At 39.9% G+C, this 20,476-nt stretch overlaps 1 protein-coding gene across 2 annotated transcripts in view; it reads right to left on the reverse strand.

Annotated features, from left to right (window-relative positions):
- The window catches only part of HS2ST1 (heparan sulfate 2-O-sulfotransferase 1), an 88,780-nt gene that overhangs the window by 20,491 nt on the left and 47,813 nt on the right, over nt 1-20,476 (reverse strand). For both annotated transcript variants that reach the window (XM_035121385.3, XM_088673846.1), the window contains exon 2: nt 4,230-4,468. In XM_035121385.3, the coding sequence (XP_034977276.1) occupies nt 4,230-4,468 (239 nt within the window). The remainder of the gene's footprint in view (nt 1-4,229; nt 4,469-20,476) is intronic.

Genomic DNA, 20,476 nt, shown 5'->3' on the forward strand with positions numbered 1-20,476 from the left:
TACCACCATCTGTTCGGTTCTTAATAGTGCAATTTCAGAAACTGATATACTAAGGCACACGCAAAATGAACACACCAGGAAGTATCTCTTTACCGTAACAGATAAAGGCATATGGTCTTAACAATTAAAGCAGAGATGTCCGACTGTACTGATCTCATAACTGATCAAGGAGCCCTATATTCATGGTAACATATAACAGTGCTTTCACATTATAATGAATGCATGGGGTATGTGTAGATACATAAATATATGCATAGAGAGATCATAAATGACAAACACAGAGAAATATATGTCTGTAATGTTTTCTATCTAACTGTGGAATGTAATCTGAAGTTAAGCTCTGATGTGCTGCTATTTCCTCTAGCACTCAACCAGATAGCTTTAGCTACTTGCGCAAAAAGAAAGAAAGAAAATGACCGAGTACTCGACATAAGCTGAATTTTGCTTTCCCTGGCATTGTCTGTATTGATGTTTACTTGAGGCAGCAAGATGGTTTAAAATGGAGAGTACTTCCAACTGCAGGATGCTGATATCTCTCCCTCAAATAGCAAACGCAAGTGATGACAGCCAGCAGCCACATGTCGAAATGAGGAGCAGCTATCGGTCTACTAAGGTGGAACTTGAGGTTTAGAGAAGTCCAAATACACACATATACATGAACCTAAGAGAGAGTGAAAAGCCCCACAGAAGTAAGCAGGCTCACTAACCACTATCAAAAGAGAAATGGCATGGCAAGGGGATGGAAGGGCAAATAGCTGGCCGGCATGAGCACTGCTGATAGGTGATTAAAAGCTGCAATATTTTTATAGCATGTCTCATATGTGGTTTTCTGATGAGGCCAACACTTGCTAGTTATTTAAGTGAGGAGCATATTGGCTTGTGTTAGAATAATGTTCAGTTCACTGTGCTATGTTGCGGGATGGGAACATGGGATATAGTAAACCGTTAATGTATTTCCTTTAATTGTCAAATACAATGATCTAACACTAAGAAAGAACCTCCAGAGGGACAGCTGCAACAAAACAGAGCCCAATCCCGCTCTGAGTTAATTCAAATAAACTTCATAGATAGGAGAGAGAGAGAGAGAGAGAGAGAGAGAGAGATGATAGATAGATAGATAGATAGATAGATAGATAGATGATAGATAGATAGATAGATAGATAGATAGATAGATGAAAATAAAATAAGCATAAGCATTTTATGGTTTATTAAATTTGTATATTGCCCTTCATCCAAGGATCACAGGGCAGTTTACAACATACAAACACAAAAATACATGCCATGGAAACAAACAAAAACAATATCCCCCCCCCCCACCAAGTTTAAAAGGCGATAGATTATTTAATTAGCCAAAGCAAAGGCCTGGGAGAAGAGGAATGATTTCACTTGGTGCCTAAACATATGTATTGAAGGTTCCACATGGCCAAAGAGCACTGCACCCTCCTTGAAATGAGCATGAAAGTAGGACTGGAACCACCGCAAAGTAGTGCCATATGTACTCCCAAGCTCAGGCAGCTGCTCTAGAAGGATGCCATGGTTGATGGTTATCAAAAGCTGTTGAAAGGTCAAGGAGAATTAACAGGGACAGATTTCCTCTTTCTTTCTCCCAGCAGAGGTCTTCATACAGGGTGCGCTCAAACTGGGCCTAAACCCTGATCAAAATGGATCTAGAAAATCAGTTTCCCCCAATAGCGCCAAGTCTGTCATAAGCAGGGTCACTGCAGTGCTCCAGGGGCTCATCTTCAATACCAACAGACTCTCAAATTGATCTGCAGGTCTTAATACTTAGCAGAGTTATGAGGAATCAAATGGTGCCCTAATTCTGAATGAAATAAAAAGGACTGGAACAGTCTTACTGGATAAAAGTTGGTGAAAAATTGTATATACATGGTATAATGTGGTATAATGAAGCAAGTATTATTAGGATGACCCAGAAGCACTCCCAACGATAATAGCCTAGTTGGCTAGGAAATATGAAACCTCTGAAATCAAGTCCCTAGTTTCCATAAGTCACAGATCCTGCCAATTTTGTTGATATTATCTGGATTGACATATGACCAATCCCCAAATGCAGTAAGAATGGATACTGCAAATAGGGTGAGTTGTCTTAATCCCCAATCTCCACCCAATTCTGCTCTCCTAGAGTCTTCATTAATGCTGGATAAGGGGTCCCAGTGAGGTGAACTGGAATGCAGAAGGCATAATTGTCCATTGCCAAATTCTTGACTATCCTACAATCTATTCTAGGGGAAATTGAGTTTTCACATTTTCTGTGGCCATCAGAATAGCATATTAGTCCAAAATGTTTTAGTTGTGGGAACCATCTGCTCTCTTTGATATCAATATTTTGTCTGTCATCTCACATCCAGACTTATCAATTAAAACTTAATTTGTGTTGATATTGCTGCATTTGGTGGCCAAAGCTTTTCATGGAACAGGTCAACAGTAAGCTAACAGAATACCCACTAGTGACCAATATATTAAAACTATTCAGGTTCAAATATAGTCTTATGGGTATTTTTGCCATTATTTAGGAATTCCACTTTACATATAGTATAGAAAATTGGGGCAATTACTTAGTATTTTAAATTCAAGATGATCTTTGGAATTTAACCAACAAAGACCAAAATATGTGAACAAGTTTCTACAGATGTATTTTCTCCCTGGCTCTTTTAGAAAAATAACTGAAAAGCTATTTTTGAACTTCTGGTATGTTTAAGCTGTTTATGTTTTAAGCTCAGATGAGCTTCACAGAATTGAAAGAGAGATCAAATGTACTCTGATGGAGAACAAGAAATCCTGCAAGGAAAAAAAGTAGAAAATGAATGGTATAAAGATTTCAGTTTTCTTGGCAGATGGGAACGTCAACAATTCTCTAAGGGTCAAAGAAAACAAGCCAGACAAGCCACTATGGGCTCAGCAAAACCTGGGAGAAATGCATGCTTTATAGCTACAGAATAAAATGGCTTATCAGTTAGAGAGTTCTCTGCCAATATGGTACAGGGCACAGTATAGGTTTGTATTTAATAAAGCTTTGTTTTGTTAAATCTCTAGGCCTTGGACCACTAAAGGTTTGCCAGCTAAGTACCCTCTGGATAACTGGTGGACACTAACTTGGCTGGCCTGGAAACTCTTGGGAGTTGAAGGGTGCTGGATATTAGTTTATTAAATGAAATTAATGAATGATGTTGTCCAGATACACAATGCCAGAGTGGTGTCTCCTCTTGACCTACAGTGGTTCTGCCATACAGCAAAATAAGCTTCTTTACTACTAAAGTGTGCCAGGCACTGTACAAAGTATGCCCTCTGTAGAAACACACATTTAAATGATTCTGACAAAACAGGGGGGGGGGGAGAAGCAGAGACACGGCTTATGAAAACTTCAAGTGATTAATTTTGACAGCTGGAAATAAGTGGAAGGGCTGAAGGATGGCAACAGAAGGCCAGAGAGTGGAAAGTTGCCGTTCTCAAGTAGGGAGACGGCTTGAGCGTCAACGAGGCAATTGCCAAGGTATTTTCACAATGCTGATGAAGGAAAGAACATTGTGATAAGCTGAGTATAAATGGCAAAAGAGAGGCAGAGAAAACCAGTGATTTGGATCCTATCAACAGCAGGGAGGGAGGCATTATCAAATCATACAAAAATTAACTAAGGAAAGAGGGGCTTTGGAGGAAAACACTGGAAATTTTGCCTTAATGTGTTAAGAAATCACTCAAGCTTACCAAGTGACAATATCTATATTATATTATTATTATTATTATTTTATCGAGTTCAATTAAAATACAAATATGGTATCAGCACCTCCTGCTCTGCCAGGTTCTAAGTCAGGGATAGTTAACATGGTGCCATTCAGATGTTGTTTTTATGTACACGTATTATACCTTTTATTTGGCAACATTTTTAAACCGCTTACTCAACAAAAGACCTCTAAGTGATTTACCATGCACCTAAGTGATTACAAAGAACCATTTGTTGGACCCCCATCAGCCCCAGTCATTACATCCAATGGTGAGAGATGATGGGAAGTGTAATCCAAAACATCTGAATTGCTTATTTTTGCTCTAAGGTAACAATTTTACTAAAACCTGTATGTTGTTGCTCTCTACTGGGTGTTACTCTCAAATGTTTCTTCATACTTGATACTTTACTTCAGCTGTACCAAAATAACTGACGTAAAAATAAAACAATTAAGGAAATGAAAGCTTATATTTTAACCAATGCAACCTACTTGATCTTGCAGAGACATCACAGGATTGTTCTTGGTTGTGTTGATATGCAGAACATGGTACTTGTTCCGTGCACAAAGATCATATGCAATGTTTGTAAAGGACGTGCTTGCAGTTTTAGGTACTCGATTATAAATGATCACCACATCATCATCTTCATCCAGAACAACATCTGACCGAAAGCCATCTATTGTGTGACGCTGCTCAATTTCTCGGACTTCGTGTTTTGCAATAGCCCTCTCTGTAAAAAGAAACAGAGTGCACAAACCATTTTATGAGTAAAATTTTCATTCATTCATTTGTCCAAATTTCAATTTAAACCTTTTTAAAATGTGGTGTTATGATACAATGCCTGGGAACTTTAATACTGAAACCTCCATTAAGGGTTAACAAGAGTAAGGGAAGAAATATATCTACGAGAAGACTTTTTCCACAATAATTCCCCCCCCCCACCAGCCAATCTAAAAATAATTGCTACAAAACATCTAGCATTTTGCAATGATAGATGAAATGATACTGCACATAATATGAATTTTACAGAACATTAGCTACTGACCATTCAGGGTTTAGTCAATTAATTGCAAAGAGGAACTGAAATTTAGATAAAATGGATGTTGTGCTTATTTTAATTAAGCCCACTCCCCTGTGTATGATATAACAATGAATGGCTTTGCAAAATCCAATTAGATATATTAATTGCAAGTCTGATAAGAATAGAAGTGGAAGCAGCTTATGACACGATCATCATAAAAAAAAAGGTGCAGAATGCCAATCTTGAATACAAAAACGTAGCAAAACAGAAGAGAACAAAGCAGGAGAGGCAACTGCAATCCTTGAATTGAACAGCAGATAAAACTGGGACAGCACACACTTCAGCTCAAGTCCACAACATCTTTCCATGTAATTGCTAACTGACCTTAGCCCACAGCATAGCCAGTAGTTGAATTAAGTGCCCTTTTTAAATGTATGCTGGGCTGGTCCCTTCTGTCTGGCCTGAAAGCAGACTTTCTTGCCTTAATACTACTAATACTTGTTGCTGTCCAGCCATGCAGCTCAAACTCAACATAGCCAAACTGATCAATGCTCTCTCTCTCAGTTGCCTTCATTTCACGGCCACCATGCTTATAATAATAATCCCTCTATTTCACAATCATTTAGCAAGCAAGGTGTACACGGCAACTCTACTTTTCTATGTATGAGTGCTTTGTTTTAAGCTTAGCAGCAGAACAACAGTGAAATGGAATGATTGAGGTATTAGGGACATGCCCATGGCTAGTTTGCAAGTAGGAAAAAGAGGAAGCATTGCCTTTCTGTATTCATTTCCTCTTTAGGTGCCCTGTCACATATTCAATTATGTATTTTTACTACGTGCACATAACCCTGGCCTCTTATGGAAGGGCTGAATGAAAACATGCGGCGCTAACAGACAAAGCATATGGGTTTTGCAAACTAAAAGGTAGGACTAGGCAACAGAGGCCTTTCTTGAAGATGGGGGGGGCTGCAACAGGCACAACTAAACATATGCAGCTGAATGCTCGATTACCTGATATGTTCAACGTTCAAAATGTTGGAAGACACAAAGTAAATCAACACACAAAAATGTCCATCATCATAATCCAACGGGGTCCACAATATAAAATTAAATTCCAAAGGTTGAATTGTGGGCATTTTTTATGACTACCAGATGCTCAGACGACCAGCTGTCTTTCTTTGTCCTGCTCTTCCTGCCAGGTTTGCTCAACTCTTCATGCAGCATTATATGCAAATTATTTAATTAGCTAACTGGCATAGTTGTCAAGAATATGCATAGGTTCATTCTTGATGTTAATTCAGCGCTACTGAATGATGTCAGACTCTCAAATCCTTGCATCTCAAAGCCTGTAAAGAAACACTCAGACGAGCCAGAGCAGACTCCAACCACACTGTCTCAATATTCAACTTGGCTCTATTCCATTTACAGATTCTAAGCATATGAGATTAAAATATTCTTCTTCCAAAATTAAGGAGAAAAGTGTTAGACCAGACAATAAGAACTTGAGATATCCTAATTAATAGCTACCTGTACAACTTCATATCTGTTCCCTTAGGGATATAAATTATGATAGGGTCTAATTACATGTGGGCCTTTTCTCTCTGTTACAGGATTTATCAGCATTTCAAACTAGGATATTCAGATTAACAGAAAAGGCTTTTCACTCAAGCTAAAAAGATGTAATTGATATAAGCATGGGGAAGTAAAACACACTCTCTGTAAATCAGAAACCCTGGTACTTGATTTTTTTATTTAGCCGAATCTTTTGTCTTCCTGTCCTGTGCACACATGTTCATCTCCCTCCTTGGTCTCATACCTGGATGTTTATCCAAGATTTTACAGGTGAGTCAGGGCTGTCAGGACCTCAACATCTCCTAGATTTGAGTTAATAAATTCCACTTTGGCTTGTCCCAAAACTTCTTACCTCATGATTCCAGCCCTTTCCAACATCACGACATCTAATGTTCAAAATCATACACAGTTTTGTGGAATGCAAAAATCACAAGACCAGGCACACACTACTTGGTCCATTCACCTAAACCAGGCACGTCCAACAGGTAGATCGTGATCTACCGGTAGATCACTGGACGTCTGTGGTAGATCACTGGCTCCCCCCCAAAGATGCTCAACAACCTTGGCTCCCCTAAAAAATGCTCAACATTTTAGCCCTTCACCCCCCCCCCCAAAAAGAGGGCTTTCCTCCCACCTCAGAAAAGCTCAACAGCTCTGACATGAACCCTAAAAATGGGCCTTCCTCCTTCCTAAAAAATCTCAACAACTTTGACATGAACCCCTAAAAACGGGGCTACCCCAAAAGGGGGTAGATCACTGCCAGTTTTTAACTCTGTGAGTAGATCGCAGTCTCTTTGGAGTTGGCCACCCCTGACCTAAACAATGATTTGTGGGATCAATCAGGGAGGCAGGTCTAGTGTCATCTAGTTTAACATGCGGTCTCCAACAGCCATCATTCATATTCCTTTGGAAACTCATAAGCAAGATATTAACTTATATGATTATGATGATTTCCCATATTCAGCATCTTGCCACCAGAGCAGTATAGGCTCTAAACCCACTGAAAGACTTAGTCTTTGTAAATCTGCCCATTCTTTAAGCCAGTTATACTTACGGCTATCACATATGACATTTCTCAATGAAATTCAAGGTTTTCAAAAATGCTGAGCAAAAAAGCCCCTTCCCTCCTGGGTATGAATGTATTTTATTGGAGACAACCACACAACTATGCATAGATCTTGTGCTATTGAATGGGATTAAAGCAAAAGGAGAAGGGGGGGGAGGCTGGTGTTACTGAATATGGCTGTCAAGTAGGCACAACTTGAAAATTTCCCTATGGCAAGCCAGAGGGACATGAAATTGCTTTTAGAACTATTGGTGGGGGTTTTTCAGTTTTGACTATAGAAGCTCTGGTCGTACATTTAATCAAGCTGGTATATCTGGGCACTTGGGTGTTGGAAGGCTGACAGAATACGCTATCTTCTCTCCCTACCCTCCAAGTTCTAAAGAGGAGGAAGCAGCTTTGGCACTCCCTTCCAGAAACTGCTAATGAGACCCGCTCCAGCTGTAGACCAAGGACAGGAAGGAATAATACACATCCTACAGCTGTCAGAAAGCTCCTCTATTTCAGGGACAGCTTCACCGGGGAGTCAGTATGCAAGGTAAATTGGATTTGTTATCATTATTTGTATTCCACCTATCAGAATGCAAACCCTTCCAAGGTGGATTGCAAATAAAATCAAAACATATTAATAAAATCACAATAAGACAGTATTAAAATGTAAGAAGTCCTTAAAATCTACCCCATGGAGCTGTTGGTATCAGTCCGCCCAGGTGCTGAGGGGTGACAATCCAGCTGCAGCAGGTCCTGAGGTGTTGGGCAAAGCTTTATAGCAATAACAGCAGCTCATAGGGCTGAGTGAGGTCCGGTTTTTAACATCATGATATATCACCAGCTAAACATCATGATATACCAATATATCACAATGTCTGAAATGAGGATGGAACTATGCAGAGGCAAACAGGGTAATGTCCTGGCAACTGCTACTACTTAGGGATCTAAAACTGATACATTTTTACTAACATATTGTTACAGCTGTTATTTTATAGTACACAGCAACAGGGGAAGCAGGAATCATGAGAGAAGTGATTACCTGCTTCACGGTTTTCCCCATATCACAATTTTTTTACACAGCACGTGCACACACACATTGTGATTCACAATATATCACCATGCCAAATATTATGAAACCATTATCACGATGTGGACTTCAAATCGATTTTGGACGATATATTGATACATTGCCAGCCCTAGCAGCTAACCCCAACTGCTCTCTCCTTGTCTGTGGTGGGCATCCCTTAAGCAGGTGAGGCAGGGGATGGCTTGCTAAGTTAATGATTAAAGAAACCAAGCACTTTTAATGGTATTTTAAGCAAATCAACAACAAAAACCTCTGTCAAGGAAGAAAGTTCTGATGCTTATGTAACAACAATATTTCCTTCAGAAAGTGGAATGACTTTTAATTCACAGACAAATAATTTGTAGAACCATGCTGCGTTTTGGATGAAAAAATGCTGGACTGGCTGATAGGTAATGAGAAGAAACCCTTGGCATTATCAGCTCTAGTGATAATGTTGGTGCCTACTTCATTCTGCCTATGGATTCAAATTATTACACACAGCAATCACAGCTGGGTTAACTTTCAAACAATCCCTGCCAAAGGATCACAATTTAAGATATTGTCTACAAAGAACAAGAGGGGAGGAGCAGGATAACAGTTCTGAATCTAAAGATGATAAGAAAAAAAATCTTGAGAGTTATGCATTTCCAATAATATGTATGTGAAGGAGATATTTATTCCTAAATCATAAAAAATCATGTGCCAGATACAAGTGGGCAGTAGATCCTAGAAGAATTCCATCAAGCACTAGGCAATGATATATGAAAATATGTGAATGAACTACCAAAGGAAGATTTAAATAATCTCTATTTGTTTTCTAAAAGAAAAGAAGAAGAAAAGAAAAGAAAAAAGACAGCAGAAGATGAACAGGATGAGAATCCATGAAAAGGAGGAAGCTAAGAAAAATTGGAAAACATAATACGTAGTTCAAACGACGTGAAATGGACAGTGTGAAACAAAGATCACCAACGAAACAAAACTTAAGAGGCACAAAGCAGCTCAAAATGAAGAGACTGAAATGTAAATTCCTCAAGCTGAATGTGAGAAGATAATTTAAACCACCAAAGGACAGAACAGTGAAGAATGTAGTTGAGACAATAAGCGAAAAAGAACACACAGACACACATAGTTAATTGTAGGAAGTGAGGTGAGAAACAAGTGGTTTAATTGTTCTCAATGTTGCTATAAACTTTAAGGGATGGGGGACTTCATAAAGTCTCTTAAAGAAAAAGGACTAAATGATCAACTCAAAGTCATAGCCAAAGATTGTGAGCAGGAACAATCAACACTGAAGCAGCAGTCTCTAAAATAATGCTGGCAAAGGAGCAGTGTTTGAAACTCCCATTGTTCGAGGTGCATTTCGCGACAGGGAATTTCAACAGCACAATAGGGAATTTCAACAGCGCGAGCCGTTTCTGAGCTCTGGGCGTAGTACTGCGCCTAAGATTTCAGGAGGACCTTTTTCTGCCTCCCCACTTCCAGCTACTCTCCAAAGACTGGAGAAGGGACATAAGAATATTAGGGGAGCAGGAAGGGGAAGGACTAGACCCTGTGAAAATGAACATAAGATTTTAGCTGCAGTTCATTCATTTCCAGCACTGTACTCTTGATATAAAAAAGTGTGCCTGGACAGTCCGTTGTTGCGTCCATAACCTCCGTTTAAGGTGCCATTTGGCTCCTAGCTTTCATATACAGTATCAGTTTCTAACATAAGTAGAAAATAAGCTGAGTACCAAATGTCTTGAAGTGACAGCAAAACTTTTGAATGGTATCCCCATGAAATAGGTGATATAGGTGAGCAAAGTCCAGTTTATGTCAAAGTAGTCAAGGTTTGTGAATAAGAACAATGAACATTCCCAAATGCCCCATTCCCGATAGTGTAACTAGTTGGAAGAAAGCTACCCAGACTTCACACTTCTTGGCAGCCTAGGCAGCCCTCTCAGGAGAAGACTCCCTTTCAGGAAAGCCACTCAGCTTGCAGCACAGAACAGCTGACACAGCAGCTTTCAGCTTCAGCAACCTCCTTCTCTCAGCTACAGCAATGTGCACAGTGTACAAGCGGCAAGTGATGATTTTCCTATGTAGGAAATTAATCTGTTCAATGTGTGCAGGTGCTCCCTGAGTTTGAGACATTTCTAACTATGTCACAGTTTCCCTAATTCTTCTGCAAGCCTGTGAGATGTCCCACTAAGCTATCTTCAAGACCACGGAGCAGGGTTCAAAATTATCAGGCGCATTTTGCGCCTAAGATTATCGATTTGCGAGCACCTCCAAAAGTCTGCCATTTTTTGTGCCTGGCTGACACTCAAGGATTACTGAAATGTACGTGCTTTGAAGCCTTGAAGTATATGTTAAGGATAGACAATATGTTAAGGAGTTTAACAATAAAGAGTAGAGCGTTTTGAAAACTGAAGTATGATACCAGTATTTTTTCTTGTAAACACCAAATTAAACATGCATTAATGATTTCTGCTAAAAATGTGACATTAACATTAAATGTGACATGTCGCTTACATGAATTGCGTATTAGTTCATGCTTATCAAAATAATAAATAAAAAGTGTTGCAAACCCCCCCTCCCCCATGGCAATTAGGCATTCTGCTTTGGCACCCACAACCCAGGTCCCAGGAGCCATTTGCCTCCTAGCTTTTCTACCCCAGTTTCTAACACTGCTACAGAGTACGGAACCTTTTTGCACCACAAAGAGGGAAAGGATTGAATTATCAAGTGCAAAAATACAGATTTATATTATCAGCTTTCACTGTGCACTTCACTTAAGTCCCCACCCCAGTTGCAGGCTACATTCCCACTGGAGTGATATGATGAAGGCCACATAATGATGGGGTCAAAGCCAGTTGTAACTGGGGTCAAATCAAAATACCCTTGGTATTTTTTCCCTCTTCCTTTCTTGGGCATCCCCTTTAACCTCACTTCCCCCTTCTTGGCAGCTGTGTAAAATTCCGTTGAGTACCCTAGGTAGCCCTGGGGCCAGAGGTTGCCTAATATTATGTGAACTATTAGTTATTTAAGGACAGAATAACCTTTTGAAGTTGGATGGTGAAATTTTCCAGATTTTAAAGGTGCTGAGTACTACAGGACTAATATTTTGCTCACTACTTCTGATGAGGTGCATTAAGTTGGTGAATGGAATTTAAAATATTCCAGAATACATTGGAATATTTTACTTGTATTACAGTGGTACCTTGGTTTAAGGACACAATTGGTTCCAGAAGTCTGTACTTAACCTGAAGCGTACTTAACCTGAAGCAACCTTCCCATTGAAAGTAATGGAAAGTGGATTAATCCGTTCCAGACGGTCCGCTGAGTACTTAAACTGAAGCATACTTAACCTGAAGCGAACTTTCCCATTGAAAGTAATGGAAAGTGGATTAATCCATTCCAGACGGGTCCGCGGAGTACTCAACTTGAAGCGTACTTAACCCGAAGTATGAGTGTAATTGGTTCTGGAAGTCTGTACTTAACCTGAAGCGTACTTAAGCTGAAGCGAATTTTCCCACTGAAATTAATGGAAAGTGGATTAATCCATTCCAGACGGGTCCGCGGAGTACTTAAACTGAAAGTACTCAAACCGAAGCGTACTTAAACTGAGGTATGATGTATTCAGAAACATCCATCAAATTGGAAGTTATTTAGCAGGTCAGGGTTCTTTTAAAATTGTCACGATAAAAATTTTCAACTCAAGGATATGTTTTTAAAGTGAGATGCAACTAGAGAGGAAACACACATTCAAAGGGCACATGATAATCCCTGGAATCAATCATTAGACCTTCAGTCAGCCCAAGTGACTCCTAAAACTGTTGGAAGAGCCATATTAAATAAAAAGCTTGCAAAAACCCAGCACTGTTAATACATCTGGCCTGTGACGCGGCTAGTGCTATAAAAGTATAGTTTTGTCTGCAGAGCACGTAACAAACTTAAGCGCTTATATCTTTCTACATGAATTAGAAACGATTCCATTAGGACCAAAATCCAGCCAATGCATTAATCAGAGTGCAATGGACATTTGGTAGGATGAAAAACGCCCTTGTTTCAAATTCTCCATACTTCATCTGGGTGTGTTAGTATGTGGCATAACCCAAATAAAATCAGTATTTTGCTTCACTTAAAAAAGCACTGCTCCTTTCAAAGACCTATTTACAAAAAAATCTTATAAGGATATAATCTGCAGCTCAGAGTAGAGATGGATTTATGATAAAGATGATGAGATTACAGCTATTTCCAGGTCTATGAGCTGGATGCAATTTAGGCTAAAGGATCACATTTGCTACACCGGTCTGCAACCCTCAAAATAAACACATTTTTTTAAAAAAAAAATACATGAAATTGGAACAACAAAAAAACCTCAGAAAGCCATTCAGATGTAATCCAAGTTTCAATGCAAAAAAATAATGATTATGTGGCAAGTTAATTTTTTTCCCTTTTGCAGTCATTAGGATTTGGTTTTTAATGGATCTGATTTTTAATTTCTATTTCACTGCATGATTTCCATACATTGACCTCATTCAGCTCTGTGCTAGCTTAATTTGAATCTGAAAAACAGTGGATTGCATAAGAGACATGTACAGACCTCTCTCATTCTTTACAATGGCCTCTTGGGTGTTGCATCTACCTTGGTGGCAGAAGGAAGAGTTGAGTGCATAAAACAACACTGTATTAAGACAAATGGGACCGACTTTGCATATAGGCACTAAGCTCATCCCTGACAGGACTGAAGCAATGCCATTTAAAATTATATCTGCTCTTCCGCACTGTGTATGTCTAAAATGCACTTAGATTTCTGCACATTTCGGCAGTAATTTAGTATTTTTTAGTCTATTTTGTCCACAAAGGGACCATTTTGTAGTTTGTAGTAATGTCCTAGAAATGTGATGTGCTTGTTTCTGCTGCTGTTATGAGATTTCAGTTAGAGTTCAATTTCTTGGGTACAAAAGCTGCAACGTATAGACTAGAAAGAAGATTAGAACACACAACCGCATGGGTTCAAATTCACATAGATTATAATGTGGACCTTCCCTAAAAGTCCTAGTGGCTATAACTGGATTATCAACAAAACTAGCTCTAGCCCACCTGAATTATTTTGTATTCTTTATTTCATTAAGGCCAGCTAGGACATACCCAGAATACCGCAGTTGGTAGCAGTGTTTAAGCAGAAATCGTCTAAGTGTCTGGGAAAATCCAGCCGTATGGTGATTTCCCCTAAAAACGTCCATGTTTGAAATATGGCAACCCTAGGGGAGGCAGGAGAAGCACATGCAACAGCAATACTGGCACTTTAAAAACAGCACAATGCCATAGCAGATGTATAAGCTGCTGCAAGTCCACTGCCAATCTTTTGCTGGTGACAGCCACAATGGGACGGAAAATGGTTGGCAAGGCTGACTTCTCCGAAGAATTATTTGCACGAATGCCGTAAATAATTGGTTTGAATATGCCCTCTGCTCATGGAAAAGCTATTTTATATTGTGAACTGGAGTACTGTGCAAGAAAGGTGAAGCTAAAGTGTGTTCATCCACTTACAGAAAAGCACAGGCAGATTTTTCTATGGAGCCTCTTAGCATTGAGCCACCTTTTACGCTACCACTTGTACAAGTGTCTGTGAGCAGCTATTTCCCTTCTGTTCATGATTCGTTGGATACAACCCCATGTAATTAAGCACTATCAAGAAACAAAACTGCCCTGGATCACATTAACAGCCAAACCCACTAGCAGCTAGTCTTCTACACTTAATTCTAGTATGCCCCTCTACCGAAGACATTAATGACTATTGTAGACACTTTGCTATAAATAGCATTAGACTAATGAACCAGTATTTACCAACAATGTCCAAAGTGTTTATTTTCTCCAACAGCGAGTTAAAAACATCTTTAGCGAGAGAGCAAATAGCATTGCTGATTATAGCCTATGCACAACAGAATTATTTCCACAGTCCAGCAAACACACCTGGTGCTCTGTTCGACTGGTAAGCAAAGTCAGCTAAGACAACTCCAGCTGGGCCTCGATATCATTAAATACAATCTAATGCAGCAGCTGTCTGAAAATTAGAGCTACTGATGCTGAAAACCTGCTAGGGTTTCATTAGCATCACATAATCCTTTTCAGGAATTCTACAATTTCTAAGATTGAATAAGCGTACTACACCCTTCGGAATACACACACTGTAAATTGGAAACCTCAAAAGGTTCAGCTTGCCGTACTAAAATAAGACCGTTATGCAATGCTGAAGTCTGCTATGCTTAGTGATGTATGGCACTGCAAGACGCATGGAGTTCCAGATTACATGGGGGTGAGCTAAGGGGGTTGCAGACTCCTGTGAAGCAGTGTTTGCCAAACTTGGGTCTCCAGCTGTTTTTGGACCACAACTCCCATCATCCTTAGCAAGCAGGACCAGTGGTCAGAAATGATGGGAATTGTAGTCCAAAACCTAGTTTGGGAAGCACACTGCTGTAAAGGTTCATTCAATAGTCATCCATACATCCCATGTGTGTGAATGCGAAGAGGCATGGAACCTTTTTCAGTTCTAGGCTTGGGTGGGGAGCCCAAATATAGGCCTACTAAGGTATACTATAAAAAAGGTAAAGGACCCCTGGACCATTAAGTCCAGTCAAAGGCAACTATGGGATGCGTGCTCATCTCGCTTCAGGGCAATGGAGCCCGCAATTGTTCACAGACAGCTTTTCCATGTCATGTGGCCAGCATGACTAAACCACTTCTGGCACAACGGGACACCGTGACGGAAGCCAGAGTGCACGGAAACGATATCTACATTTACACTGCAGTGGTATGTATTAATCTACCTGCACTGGTGTGCTTTCAAACTGCTAGGTTGGCAGAAGCTAGGGCAGAGCAATGAGAGCTCACCCCGTCACACATATTCGAACCACTACCCTTCCGATCAGCAAGTCCAAGGGGCTCAGGGGTTTAGACCACAGGAACACCCACATCCCTTTATAGGCCTGCTATACTCTTATCACCCCCTATGGCTAACTATGCTGGCTGGGCTGATGCAGGTAGAGTCCAGCAATATCTGGAAGGCCACAAATCCTCTACCCTTGCTCTAGGAGGAAGGTATATCCACCCGCCCCTTCAGGTCTTCCTGCTCAGTTATTTTCCTCACTGCTGTGCAATCAGAAAGACAATGCTGTGATATTACAGAAAAAGCAACTAATAATTCCGCATTTGACAGTTTCATTTACAGTACATACATTATATGGTCACTACCACCATGCAATCTAATACATAACTCCCAAACTACTTATTTACTGAGGGCTTCTGACAAGGGCATTAACATTTAACAACATATAGTGTCTATGGTGAGGGTTTTATGCCATGTGGGAGTGTGTATGTTAATGACTGGGGGAAGCTGCTTTCCATTCTTGCTGATGTATATGTCTCACAGCAGGAAGGTTGACTCTTGGGAAGGGCAACTGAAAGCACTAAGCATGGTCACTGGATTAAAGACTGCAATGCTAAACCAAGAGCGGCTACTTGGTGAACCTTTCCTGACAATTGTGCAATGGATGTGCGGAAGCAATGTTCCTTTCAGCAGCACACTGTATGTTTGCATTGAAGACATGCTAGAAATTGCAAGTGGGGCTTTAGAGCAGGCATCCGCAAACTCGGCCCTCCAGATGTTTTGGGACTACAACTCCCATCATCCCTAGCTAACAGGACCAGTGGTCAGGGATGATGGGAACTGTAGACCCAAAACATCTGGAGGGCCAAGTTTGGGGGTGCCTGCTTTAGAGTTAGTAAGTCTTCAGCCCAAAGAGCATATGAGCCAGCTGCATGCAGAGGATCATTGCATAGAGAAAACTTGGCTGGGAGAGCATTACTCACCACAGGCAACCAGGCCAGCTGCTAAATCAGAAGCCAGGATTTGTAACATTTTACATTAGGAAGGGAGGTGTTGTGTGTGTTAATTGTTTTTAGCAATGATAATATAATGTTAACCATATGCAAACAGGTTATCCTCCTTCCCAATTCCAGAAATAAAAAGCAAGCTATAAAGGTTTATTTCTTTTCATTTTAAATAATTTTACTGATATGTTAACAAGCACAAACGCAAGAAAGAAAACAAGAATAAAAAATGCTACAAAGATTTCTAAATTATTCACTGTTTCCTTATTAGCAAATGATGCTTTTTGATCTGCAAGACACATTTTTGCTCAACTTAGGAAATGCCATTTCTTTGAAAGAAAGGCACATATTTCATACTGGAAAATTCTATAGACATGAAACTGTACCATTCTTTCCCTATGGCTTTTTAGAAGCATAGTAACAGCCTATCACAAACTCATTTATACACTTCTTGTTCTTTTCTTCTCCTCCTGTCATTACTGCTTCTTTATTTTTTTCCCGTTCAAAGTGACTGCAATGGCTGTTTGCTACAAAGCTGCTGGATTCTCTCAGCTCAGCCAGAATCAAGCCAATACTATATTTTCTAACAGAAATGCCATCATACCCAGAATCTCAGATGAACCTGATCAAAAGAATAATTAGCGGTGAGGAAGAAGCTCTCAAAAAACGTTACTGTATCTCACACTGACAAGATGTAAAGTCTCACAGGACGAGAGATTGTTTTTTGACAAACGGACAGTGCCCAGAGAGGGAAAGGATTTAAAGAGCAATACTCTAGGTATGCAGATGAAATGCATTTGCAAAGGAATGTACTCCAGCTGGTAACAGTGAGTGGATGCTCATAAGAGCTTCTGGGAGTTAATCTAGTTCAGTGCCAGATTAAGCTTCTAATTAAAACAGTCTTCCCTGTCTGCATAAGATAATACTTTTGGCTGAAAACCAGTTCCCTTCTCTCTCTCTCTCTCTCTCTCTCTGTCTCTCTCTCTCTCTCTCTCTCTCTCTCTCTCTCTCTCACACACACACACACACACACTTGAATACAGCTTGATCAACCAAAGTATCAACATTAAATGCTTCAGCTGTATTTTGGCAGGGGTTGGCAGTATGTTCTATGCCCACGTATGCAGAATTAAACAGATTGAATACCAGCAGAAAGAAAAGTCCTACTGTAAAGACAACCAAACACTGCTAGAGTGCATATTCATGTGTGAACGTGAGGACCTGCAGTACTTTACTGCTTCTGTCACAACCTCAAGCTATGGGCCAGTGGAGTTATTCAGGATGGTCTGTAGGCTCCTGATGCCTGTATCAGCAGATCAGAGACCCTATCTGAGGACAATTTTTTGCCACTGTAGTGAGAGCTAGATGCCATGGCTGATTCAGCTCTGAGTGAGCGTTCCAATTCTCCTCTGAAATCACCATGCAGATTCTGTGTCCTGTCTCTGGCTACAACCAGTTTGAGTGTTTTAGTCCTGATAGACAAGGTGTTCCCAAACTTCATTCAGGTGGTCCTCAGCATGTTCCCATCAAATAGTCATGTGGATTTCAATTATCTTTTTATTCCTTCTTTTCTTATGTTTTATTTCACTGTGTTACATTACAATTACATTGCAATTTGCTACAACGTGCAGAAAAATCAATAAGTGGTCCACCAAAACACTCAGCAGTTTTCAAGTCACTGGGTGTGTGTGTGTGTGTGTGTGTGTGTGTGTGTGTATGTATGTATGTCAGGAAACGACTGTGTTAAGACCATTGGCATGACCAAGCAAGCCAATCTTCATGTGCTTCTAAGTGTTCGGTTCATTTAAGATTAGACACAATGAATGTTAACTGAATCAACCAAATAAAAAAAAATTAAAAAAATCCTTCCAGTGGCACCTTAGAGACCAACTAAGTTTGTCACTGGTATGAGCTTTTGTGTGCATGCACACTTCTTCAGATACCAATACACCAATGACAAACTTAGTTGGTCTCTAAGATGCTACTGGAAGGAATTTTTTTTATTTTGTTTCGCTTACGTCAGACCAACACGGCTACCTACCTGTAACTAGAACCAAATCAAAAGGTAGCCTTACATACTGCTAAATGAAGGTAGCCGTGTTGGTCTGAGTTTTCGTGTGCATGCACACTTCTCAGTGTATCTGATGAAGTGTGCATGCACACGAAAGCTCATACCAAAATAAAAACTTAGTTGGTCTTTAAGGTGCTACTGAAGGAATTTTTTTATTTTTTTATTTTGCTAAATGAAGGATTATGCACAGCAGAAAGAGTGACAGTAAATATGCAAATTTAAACAGTGAGACGATGTCAAGATGCCATTCCTATGATATTCTCATACTATGATATTCTTAAACAAGAGAGAAAGGAGAATAGCCTAAATGCCTCGTCACTGCATAATGATCTGCTCCTATTTAGACTTTTTAAATTTAAGGTTTTATTTTATGCAACCGAATTAATCTCTTTCCCACAGCAGCCAAGACAATGAACTCTCACATTAACACATTTCTAATACAGCTGAGAATCCCCTGCTTTCTACAAGGAAATAATACGTATGCTACTTATATAAACAAGTGGTTCACATCAGTAATATTGAGTCATTTAGAAATACTTTCCATAATTTGATTTCACTTCATGGATATGTTGTGGAGAAATGGAAGTGGCAGAATGGGAACAGAACCAAGGTTCATCAAGGTTCATACTCTGAAGGTTAAATCAGGGTGAGGGTGGGGATAAGCTATTTCACATCTCACAATTATAGCAATGTTTTCAGCACAGGCACTTTTTTCGAAGCGGACCTTGCTTCTGAGCAAAAGGCTTGCCGACCAACATTATTATGACAATTTTGTCGTGATTACCCTTCAATCAATACACAATCTCAAATCACAGTCAGAGAAAACCAAAATTTCAGAAGCTTGTTGTGATGACACCTCAACTCCAAGCTGACATGCTGTCATATCAACTGCAGGCAGAGCAACATTGAAAGAAAGGCACAGGGATTGGATGAACTCTGCAGAACACACTCAGGAACGGTGCCACAAATGACCACTAAATTCTGCCATGACATGACCTGCTACAAACAGGACCACAAAAATGGCCCCCTTTATCATCATGCAAATACTATCTTCCCAAATCCAGCTCTTCCAGATAAAATATGCCCCCTCCATTCCCTCTCCCCTTCTCTGAAGCACTGCCTGCAGTCTTCACCAGATAGCATAACTGTGTTGTCCCCCAGCACTGGTTGATATCACAACAGGCAATGAAATTTTGTCTTGGTGAGAGATGACAGAAAATGTTACAGTAAAGGTGACCTTGGGTACAATCTGAAATTGCAAAGATTTTGAGGAGGTGAGAATGACAACTCCTTTCCTCCCTTTCCAGCTGTGTGTCTTAGAAGCATGCAAATGATTCTGCAGCGCTAAAACAACACTAACGTGTTGGATGTATTTCCTAGAAAGGCAAAGAGGTTACCCAAAGTGTATACATCCTGCACAGCTAGGAATGTAAAATAAAAAAAATTCCTTCAGTAGCACCTTAAAGACCAACTAAGTTTTTATTTTGGTATGAGCTTTCGTGTGCATGCACACTTCTTCAGATACCTGAAGTGTGCATGCACACGAAAGCTCATACCAAAATAAAAACTTAGTTGGTCTTTAAGGTGCTACTGAAGGAATTTTTTTTATTTTACTTCGATCCAGACCAACACGGCTACCTACCTGTAACCAGAGCTAGGAATGTGTGAGACCAGTTTTTCAGTGGGTATTCTGGCTGTGTAAACAGTAACATAGTACTGTATCTGAAGAAGTGTGCATGCACACGAAAGCTCATACCAAAATAAAAACTTAGTTGGTCTTTAAGGTGCTACTGAAGGAATTTTTTTTATTTTACTTCGATCCAGACCAACACGGCTACCTACCTGTAACCAGAGCTAGGAATGTGTGAGACCAGTTTTTCAGTGGGTATTCTGGCTGTGTAAACAGTAACATAGTACTGTATCTGAAGAAGTGTGCATGCACACGAAAGCTCATACCAAAATAAAAACTTAGTTGGTCTTTAAGGTGCTACTGAAGGAATTTTTTTATTTTGCTTCGACTCAGACCAACACGGCTACCTACCTGTAACTAGTAACATATTACGTAACTGAAAGAAT

Source organism: Zootoca vivipara, chromosome 7, assembly GCF_965207765.1.
Source record: "Zootoca vivipara chromosome 7, rZooViv2.hap1.1, whole genome shotgun sequence".
In the NCBI taxonomy this organism is placed as follows: domain Eukaryota; kingdom Metazoa; phylum Chordata; class Lepidosauria; order Squamata; family Lacertidae; genus Zootoca; species Zootoca vivipara.